The sequence below is a fragment of the Myotis lucifugus genome, unplaced genomic scaffold (assembly GCF_000147115.1).
Source record: "Myotis lucifugus unplaced genomic scaffold, Myoluc2.0 scaffold_15, whole genome shotgun sequence".
NCBI classification, from domain to species: Eukaryota; Metazoa; Chordata; class Mammalia; order Chiroptera; family Vespertilionidae; genus Myotis; species Myotis lucifugus.
The window spans coordinates 8,868,488-8,877,811 of record NW_005871063.1 but is presented as its reverse complement, the minus strand read 5'-3'; the positions used below and the strand labels follow the sequence as shown (position 1 = coordinate 8,877,811).

Genomic DNA, 9,324 nt, shown 5'->3' with positions numbered 1-9,324 from the left:
TGGTCCAGGGACCACGCTTTGAAAACCACTGTGTTAACCCATACCAATTCCCATCACTGAAAACAGGTAATACAGTATACGTCAAAGCTGCATTACCTGAGTTAGTCTTCAAACAGGAGGAGTGGGGGTCAGCGACAATGCTCCAGGTAATTCTGTTGGGGCATTAATTTCTTCCTTATTTCAGATGTAGAGAAGACAGGGCCCAAGAAAGTATGGGTTTATTTTTTACTAATAACTCAGGGTTTTCTACTTAATTTGTTTATGACCCAGTGCCTAGTATGAGTAATCTCAACTCCAATAAAACGTAAGTAGAAGATATAAAAAAGACTGAAATTTGAAAGTAATTGAAAAATAACACAGCACACACACCTGCCCTACAAACACAAACCACCACCATCATCTAACAGATGTACCCACAACACAGTCAAGTTTCCACAGAAGGGTCAGAATACAGATCCTTACTTACCATTAGATAAAATTTATGAATTGACCACTATCAATCTTGAAACAGTTTGAAGAACCACAATATATAGACAGTTCCAGATTTTTAATTACTGAAAAGTAAATTATGTCTATACCAGAAAAGAACCATGATTTTAAATTTTGTTTATTACAGAGAAAGATGAGATTATATTTGCTAAAATAGATTGGTGCTTTAGAAATTGAAGAAACTGACCCATACTTCAAGACAATTTAGTATGATTAGTATTTCCCATGTTCTACTAAGCTCCCATTTTGTGCCATGTACACGAGTGCTAAGAAAAACATATTAAGAGCTTTTTTGGAAGACTTTCAGTCAAGATGGCAATGTAGGTACATGCAGTGCTTGCCTCCTCTCACAACCACATCAAAATTACAACTAAACTGCAGAACAACCATTATTCAGAACTGCCTGAAACCTGGCTGAATGGACGTCCTACAACTATGAAAATAAAGAAGCCACATCAAGACTGGGAGGAGAAGTGGAGATGCTGAATGGGCTGGTCCCGCACCTACATAAATCAGGAGGGATATCTCAGCTGTGGCGATACCCCCTGAGGAGCAAGGGGTCCCAGCCCCACACCAGGCCCCCCAGCCCAGGGTTCCAGTGCCAGGAAGACAAGTCCTCATAATTTTTCTGACTATAAAAACCACATCAAAGCACCATCACCCAGTCATCTACACAAGTGGGCCCCTGCACAGCTGATCCTCCACTGTCGCGGAGGTTGGTGGTCAGTCAGTCCTTACAGCTGATCGGCCTGTGGGTAAATCTCTCCCATTGACATGCCAACAGCAATCAAGGCTCAACTACAAGAGGTGGGTGTACACAGCCCACAAGTGGGACACACCTCGAGTGCCCCGAACGGGTGATTGTAAAGTCTGTGCCACTGGACTCTAGAGAACACCTAATGCATTGGGCCACTCTACCAAGCCTCAAAGACATAGCAGCTCTACATGATACATAGAAACAAACACAGGGAGGCTGCCAAAATGAGGAGACAAAGAAACATGTCCCAAATGAAAGGACAGAAAAAAACTTCAGAAAAAGAACTAAACAAAATGGAGACAAGCAATCACCTAGATGCAACATTCATAAAACTGGTTATAAGGATGCTCAGTGAACTTAGTGAGAATCTCAACTGCATGAAAAAGGAACAGTCAGAAATGAAGGACACATTCACTGAAATGAAGAATAATTTACAGGAAATCAATAGTAAAGTAGATGAAGCCAAGAATCAAATCAGTGATTTGGAATACATGGAAGAAAAAAAAATACCCAATCAGAATAGCAAAAAGAAAAAATAATTAAAAAAAAAAAAGAGGATAGTGTAAAGGAGCCTCTGGGTGTGTCAGAAGAAGACAGAGCAAGAAATTGGAAACCTATATGAAAAATAATGACAAACTTCCCTAACTTGGTGAAGGAAATAGATATAAAAGTCCAGAAAGTGCAGAGTCCCAAACAAGATGAACCCAAAGAGTCTCACACCAAGACACATCATAATTAAAATGCCAAAGATTAGAAACATAGAGAGCACCTTAAAAGCAGCAAGAGAAAAGAGTTACCTACAAGGGAGCTCCTATGAGACTGTCAGCTGATTTCTCAACAGAAACTTTGCAGGCCAGAAGGGAATGGCAAGAAATATTCAAAGTGATGGAAAGCAAGGACCTGCAACAAAAATTACTCTACCCAGCAAAGCTATCATTTAGAATGAAAGGACAGATAAAGAGCTTCCCAGACAAGAAAAAGCTAAAGGACTTCATCACCAGCAACCCAGTATTATATAAAACGTTAAAGAATCTTCTTTAAGAAGGAAAAGAGATTAAAAATATGAACAATAAAATGGCAATAAGTACATATCTATCAACAATTGAATCCAAAATAAAATAAATGAACAAGTAGAACAAAAACAGATTCATAGATACAAAGAACATCTTGACACTTGCCTGATGGGAGGGGGGTTGGCAGGATGGGTGAAAAAGGTGAAGAGACTAAGAAGTACAAATTGGTTGTTACAGAATAGTCATGGGGAAGTAAAGTACAGCATAGGGAACACAGCCAATAATAGTCTAATAACTATGTAGGGTGTCAGATGGGTGCAAGGTTTATCAGGTTGATTGCTTAGCTATGTAATGTCTAGCCACTGAGGTGTACACCTCAAAATAATATAATAATGTATATCAATTGTAACTGAAAAATTAAAAAAAGATATAAAAAAGAGCTTTTTTTTTCTGAAATAGTCCCCTTAAAAGTAAGTATTCTTAAGTACAGGTCAGAAAATATTTTTTCTATTAATAATAACTATCAATTAAATGTCTACTATGTGTCAGGGACTCTGCTAAATATCATACAATGTTTCATTTCATCCTTTCAACCAATTAAACCTAAATGGTAGTTATATATATGCCTCAGTTTACCAATGAAAGAAGCAAGGCTGAGAATAAATCAATTGTCCAAGATAAAACTAGTAAGTGGTGATCTAGGATTCAAATCTGGGCTTGAATGGTTATTATAAACTATACTACACTGCCTCTCAACATATATTGAATCTATAATATCTACCATTTATTGAGTTATCAAATGTTTGGTAACTAACCAAACTAGTTTTCTAAATAGTTTACAGTATTTCATTCAAACTCCACAAAATTCTATGTGAGTCTTCATTTTACCAGGAGGGCATTTGTATGATGACAAGTTTCAAGGAACTTACCAAAAGGTCACATGTATAATAGCAAGAGAGCCAGGATATGAACCCTGATATGACCCCAAAGTTCATACTGTTGTAAGCTAGTTCACTTATCCCCCTAAAGCAGCCTCCCCTATAGGTATATTTATAACTCTCATACCCAGAATAATACTTCAGCTATGGTTAGTTGAGACTGATTGTCAAACATTTTAATATTAACTTTATTAGTTTAGCATGCTCTAGCAGTTCGTATTCAGCTTTAATTTAGTTCAATACTTCAGTCTTCCATTTAATTTGTAATTAAATCTGGTCTCTAAATCAGGTTGCCCTCACTCTACTCTTAGCTGATTTTGAAACTAAGTGTACATTTAACATTCTGCTACATTTTTTTATTGTGCTAACATATACATAAAATTTACAATTTTAACTATTTTTAGATGTATAATTCAGTGGCATTAAGTACATTCACAATGTTGCATAAGCATCATCACTATTCATTTGTAGAATGTTCTGCTAAATTTAAACTTTAAATTAAGATTCGTTTTATTAGCTAAATGTTAAGTGCTGTATCACTGAAAAGTTTAAACATTCTTTGTGTGTTATCGCTGATAAAGCCATCCTGTGTGCATTACTGATGAAATTGTATTAAATAGTACCTTGAAACACTCCACCAAAGACCTCCTTCCAGGTCAACATGTATAATTAATGAAACATTCTTTAAGTGTCAAATGCCTTGTGCAAACAAAAACATTCTAAGTCTATGCCTTTCCCTCTGTGCATAGCCATCATTCTTCTATAGACTAATAATCCTCTCTATATACATATATTTATACCTAGTGACTTCATTTTTTGGCTTTCATGATTTATTCATATTTTTATGATTCTTAGTGAACCTATGCGGGCTAATTATATATGTAATTTATATATATATATAAATTTTATTGATTTTTTACAGAGAGGAAGGGATTGATTTTTTACAGAGAGGAAGGGAGAGAGATAGAGAGCTAGAAACATCGATCAGCTGCCTCCTGCACACTCCCCATGGAGATGTGCCCACAATCAAGGTACATGCCCTTGACCGGAATCGAACTTGGGACCTTTCAGTCTGCAGGCCAACGCTCCATCCACTGAGCCAAACCGGCTACGGCAAAGTATACCTTTTTTTCCCCCTAAATGTTTATAATCCATTTTATAACAACTCTGGACATTTAAGTCACTTAAGTATCAAAAGGCTTTTTTTTAAAAATATATATATGTATTTATTGATTTCAGAGAGGAAAATGGAGAAATAGAAACCTCAATGATGAGAATCATTGATCGGCCTCCTGCATGCCCCCTACTGGGGATTGAGCCCACAACCCAGGCATGTGCTTTATCAGGGAATCTCCTGATTCATAGGTTGACGCTCAACCACTGAGCTTACTGGCTGGGCAAAGGGCTTTTAAAAAAAATTATTTAATGTTGCCTTTAATAGCAATTTGAAATTAGATTTGTCCAGTCCTTGATTTTTATTTGGTATTAAACTGAATAACCTTGAATATAAGAAAATATTTTGATTGATTGATTGATTTTTTAAAGAGAGAAAGAGGGAGATCGATTCGATTTATTGTTCCATTTATTATTATTTTAATATATTTTATTGATTTTTTTACAGAGAGGAAGGGAGAGGAATAGAGAGTTAGAAACATGGATGCGAGAGAAACATCGATCAGCTGCCTCCTGCACATCCCCCACTGGGTACATGCCCTTGACTGGAATCGAACCTGGAACCCTTCAGTCCGCAGGCCGACACTCTATCCACTGAGCCAAACCGGTCAGGGCTGTTCCATTTATTTATATACTGGTTGCTTCTTGACCGGATATCAAACCCACAACCTTGGCCTATGGGGACGGACGACGCTCTAACCAATTGCGCTACACTGCCAGGGCCTATAAGAAAATATTTTAGAAATACACTTTAGAAAAGGTAAACCTTAATAAAAAATAAAAAAAATACTGGATATAAAAACATTGTCTAAATTCCTCAGGGTTTGACTCATTATCCTACTATCCTAATGGTATTAACAGCTATAGTGTTAACAAGTAAGTGTTGAGGAACCTGAATTTAGCAACCCGGGAAGATCTTACAATGAGTTCTGTGATTGAAAATGTTCTTTATAAATAAAAGCTGGTATGGTGTTCACATTACCTTTTTTCATTGTTCACTAAATTTAAAAAACTTATATAATGGACTGTTTATCAAATTCTTAGGCTACAAAATAAATATTAATGCAAAAAAAAAAAACCCAAGTAAACTTTTAAGAGACAGTTAAAACAGTACTATTTTATACAGCAAGTATATAGAAAGTATAGGAAGGCTGGGCATCTTTTCACTCTTTTTCTCAGCAAGCTTTGTTAATCCACCACGAACCTAATGAAGTTTGTAGTATAATACATGATTCCATACCAGTGAAGGGTAAAATAAAGTCCTCCCAGAAAACAGCTTTCAGTGCCTCTCTCAACTTGAGCAGAACCCAACTACCATAGGACTAGGTAACCCAGCTGGTCAAAGTTTTCACACCACACGCCTAACTAAAGGCTGCAGCAAAAGTGGAAATACATTAAACTCAAACACTGTTCTCCTAGTGCCTCGAGTAGTTTATTGGTAGTCATTACCCACATTTCTATAAATATAAACATCCTAAGTGACTCTCACTAGTGCAGGTCCATTTAATATATGTAAGTAGCTCCACAGGAAGCTACTTCATTTTCTGTGTAACAAGAATCAAGGCTCCAAAACTCAGCTGTGTCACAAAGAAAACCCACAAAAAACCTTGCTAACAAAGTGAATTTCTTTTGGTTATCTTCATTACAAATAAGTGTTGGCTTTACATGTAGAAATTATGTTGATTTGTTCATATATGATCACTGAAGTTAAGTCTTTGCCTGTAGATAAGAATTAGATAAAGGTTTTTCCTCCTTTTAATTTATAGGGTTTGTGCATTCCAATGTAAACAGCACCAGTGAATTTCACAAAACATAGCTTTGCTACTTTCCCCTTCATTTTCTATAACCGTAATTCTTTTCTGCAGTACTGTATCATTTCTTCCTACCTTATAATCAGGACTGTTCTGCCTGTGTAACACTGTTCAGTTTGTAAACAAAAAATTAAAGCTCAGAGTATAAGATAAGATTATCTCTTACATTTTCACTCCACAGTGCATCAGGTGCTGTTTATAAAGCTATTGCTCCTTTCAAAACATTACAAAAATATATGAAAAATCACATCTGTGTTTAGCCAGCAAATATTAATAAAGCATTTTACAACTGGAATACTTTAGAGACCATGTATTGCAATTACATCCTGTCTGAATTCATCAATTGCTTTCTTCATAAATCCAGACATACATCCAAACATATGCATTTATAACAAGTCTACATGCCCAAATTTAGTGTATGAAAGAGTTAAGTAAATTAGGTTTTCCAAGTGGAAGTGCTTCTGATAAACTATTTCTAAATCCCCCGCCCCCCACCAAAAGGTGTCTTAAACTTGACTGTGTAGAAACATGTATAGCTATTTCTAAAAAGTAGAAGACTACACACCAAAACATGCTGTGTTGGGAAAACTAATCCATGCACTTGATTTGAATATGCCTCAAATAGCTCATCTTTATTAATTTAAGTTAGAGCAACTTAAACATTGTCTAGAAATAAGATACAGTGTTACATTATTTGACTGCAGAAAATATCAAAATTCATTTGGCCAAAACTTAAAAAAACAAACATTTCCTTTTGTCCCTTACTAGGTGGACCAATATAACCAATATTACTGTATATATATTAATCTACCTTAACATTTCCATCCATTAGCATTTTATCTTTACATAAAAAGCCTTGTAAGCAATTTCCTTGCAAAGCCAACCCTCCCCAAGAAAACATAAGCACAAAACACTAGGCAGACATTCTTCTTCAAAGTTTTATTTCTCTAACTTCAGGTCAAATTTCCACAACTGTTTTCTGGTCAATTTACTATCCTTGCTTGGCTTCCCAAAATGGCAGTACCAAAAGATTTGTGGGGTAGGGAGAAGAGACCATTTTAAGAAGCACTGCATTTACTCATCTTCCACAAGGCAACAGAGTTGGGCATCTGACTGTTCAACAAAACAAAGCTTTAACAGCATCCAGAAGGACAGGCAGGCAAACCAGGCTTCCATTTGTCAAAATCAGACCAGAGAAAATCTACTCCACACAGATATGAAAGGTTATCACCATTCATCTTTTCTTTTTCTGTTGCCGCAGCATTTTTCTTCTTTTAATTATCATCTCATGTAGTTTCTCCAGTCCTTCCTTTAGTCCATCGCCTATGATTGCACAGGTGGGCTGCAAATGCCAGGGAGTTGACGAGCTCAGTTCCCCCATTGCTAACAATTTCTCAATTTCTGAGAGAGACAATGAGTTCCTCAGGTCTTGTTTGTTAGCAACTATAAGTACAGGGACTCCTTGGTTTTCTGATATCCTAGTTATTTTATGAAGTTCGGTTTTCGCTTCTTCCATCCTTTCAACATCAACAGAGTCCACAACAAACACAATGCCGTCCGTACATCTGGTGTATGACTTCCACAGTGGTCTTAATTTCTCCTGACCACCTACATCCCAGAAGTGAAAAGTGACTGTCTTAGAATTTCCCAAGGTTACCTTAATTTTCTCGGTGTTAAATCCTTTGGTGGGCACAGTATTTACAAATTCATTGAACTGCAGCCTGTATAACACAGTTGTTTTTCCAGCACAGTCCAAACCCAGAATAACAATGTGATAGGACTGGAACGAAGGCAGGCTGGACAGGATAGAAGTTTGGTCTGACAGTCCATTCCCCATTTCCAGTTGCAAGTAAGTGTTCCAAATTGAAATGCTTTCTTCTCAATGCTTTACAACTTTTCTTCCCAGGGGATCCAGCTACCAGACTGCTGAGGGGGGTAAATGAATAAGTTATTCTTGTGGAAAAAAAATGTACGGTTTTTCTCTTTGTATAAAATAAGCAACACGAGGTACTTGATAAATAAAACGTGCTTCAGTAAACAAACCAAATGAGATATGAAACGTACGCAACCCGAGGCAAACGAGAGAACAATCACTGATTGAAATTCTTTAACATTCAGTGAAGTTGCAGTAATGCGTACTTTTCTCTACCCCCCCCCCCCCCTTTGAGTCCCCAAACCTCAAAGACTTCACCCCGGAGACAACCTAGCCACCACCAGTCCAGGTTGCAGCAACCATACAAGTGCCTTTTTTTTTTGGCTGAAAACACACATCCTACCTAGAGGAGCTAATTCCGTATATTTAAAAGCATGCCCAAGGTCACTGGTACCCTCCCACCTTACGCACCCCGCAAAGAACCCCCCAAGGCTCACCTCCCGAACTGGACTCTCCCAAGGAGAAAGCATTGGTAGGCGTCGCTACGCGGTGGGGAGAAGCCCCGCACGGCCGCTCAGCTCGGTTGTCCACGCAGCTCTGGCGCTCGCTGCACTGAAACCCTGGTTTCAGGCTCGGCCACGCCCACCCCTCACGGCCCACCCAGGAGCCCCAACCCCATTGGCCGCCCGCGTCAGCTCGTCCGCGCTAGGCCCGCCCCCGCGCCCTCATCGGGGGAGTAACTGCCGCTCCCAGCGCGGCGGGCCGGGCTCCCCGTAGGTCCACACGCACCACCTGTTGCCCTCAAGTTAGAAAACCAGGCGCCCGCGGAGGGAGCCGAGCGGCCCCTGCAGGACAGCGGCGCCCCGGCCGGTCCGTGGGGTCGCCGGCCAGCCGCCCCGCCTGCCCGGGCGCACCTGCAGCGCGGGCCCACGGGCGCCACTCGGCGGCTCGCACATCCGGGGCCCGCGTCGCCGCCGGCGCCTTTAACCCTCCGCTGGCGGGAGGGACCGCCCAGCGGCCGCGCCGGCTCCCCGGCGAGAGCACCCGACCCGCGACACCCACCGTCCGCACAGCCGAAAGCCTTCCCTTCGCCCCTCCGCACCCCGCCAGCGAGTCCGCCTCGACAGGGCGTGGCCGCCGCCGCCACCGCCGCCCGCCCGCCCGCTGCGCTGAGCTCACCTGACGGACCGTCCGCGTCCCACATCGCTCAACAGCCGCTCAGGAGCGCGCTGGGACCTGCCGGGGGGCACCGGCGAGGCCCGGGCGGGGG

At 40.3% G+C, this 9,324-nt stretch overlaps 1 protein-coding gene across 4 annotated transcripts; it reads right to left on the bottom strand.

Annotated features, from left to right (window-relative positions):
- Positions 1–7,101: 7,101 nt before the first annotated feature.
- Positions 7,102–9,324, bottom strand: ARL4A (ADP ribosylation factor like GTPase 4A). 4 transcript variants are annotated; one of them, XM_006085024.3, is made up of 2 exons: positions 9,234–9,324; positions 7,102–8,107 (listed from the first exon to the last, which is right to left on the bottom strand). In XM_006085024.3, the coding sequence occupies exon 2, from the start codon at positions 8,016–8,018 to the stop codon at positions 7,416–7,418; it is 603 nt and encodes a 200-aa protein (XP_006085086.1). In that variant the 5' UTR covers positions 8,019–8,107; positions 9,234–9,324; the 3' UTR covers positions 7,102–7,415. The 4 variants fall into 4 exon arrangements, with proteins under 4 accessions (XP_006085086.1, XP_006085087.1, XP_006085085.1 ...); XM_006085025.3 differs by having other exon boundaries at positions 7,102–8,104; XM_006085023.3 differs by lacking the exon at positions 9,234–9,324 and adding an exon at positions 8,552–8,708.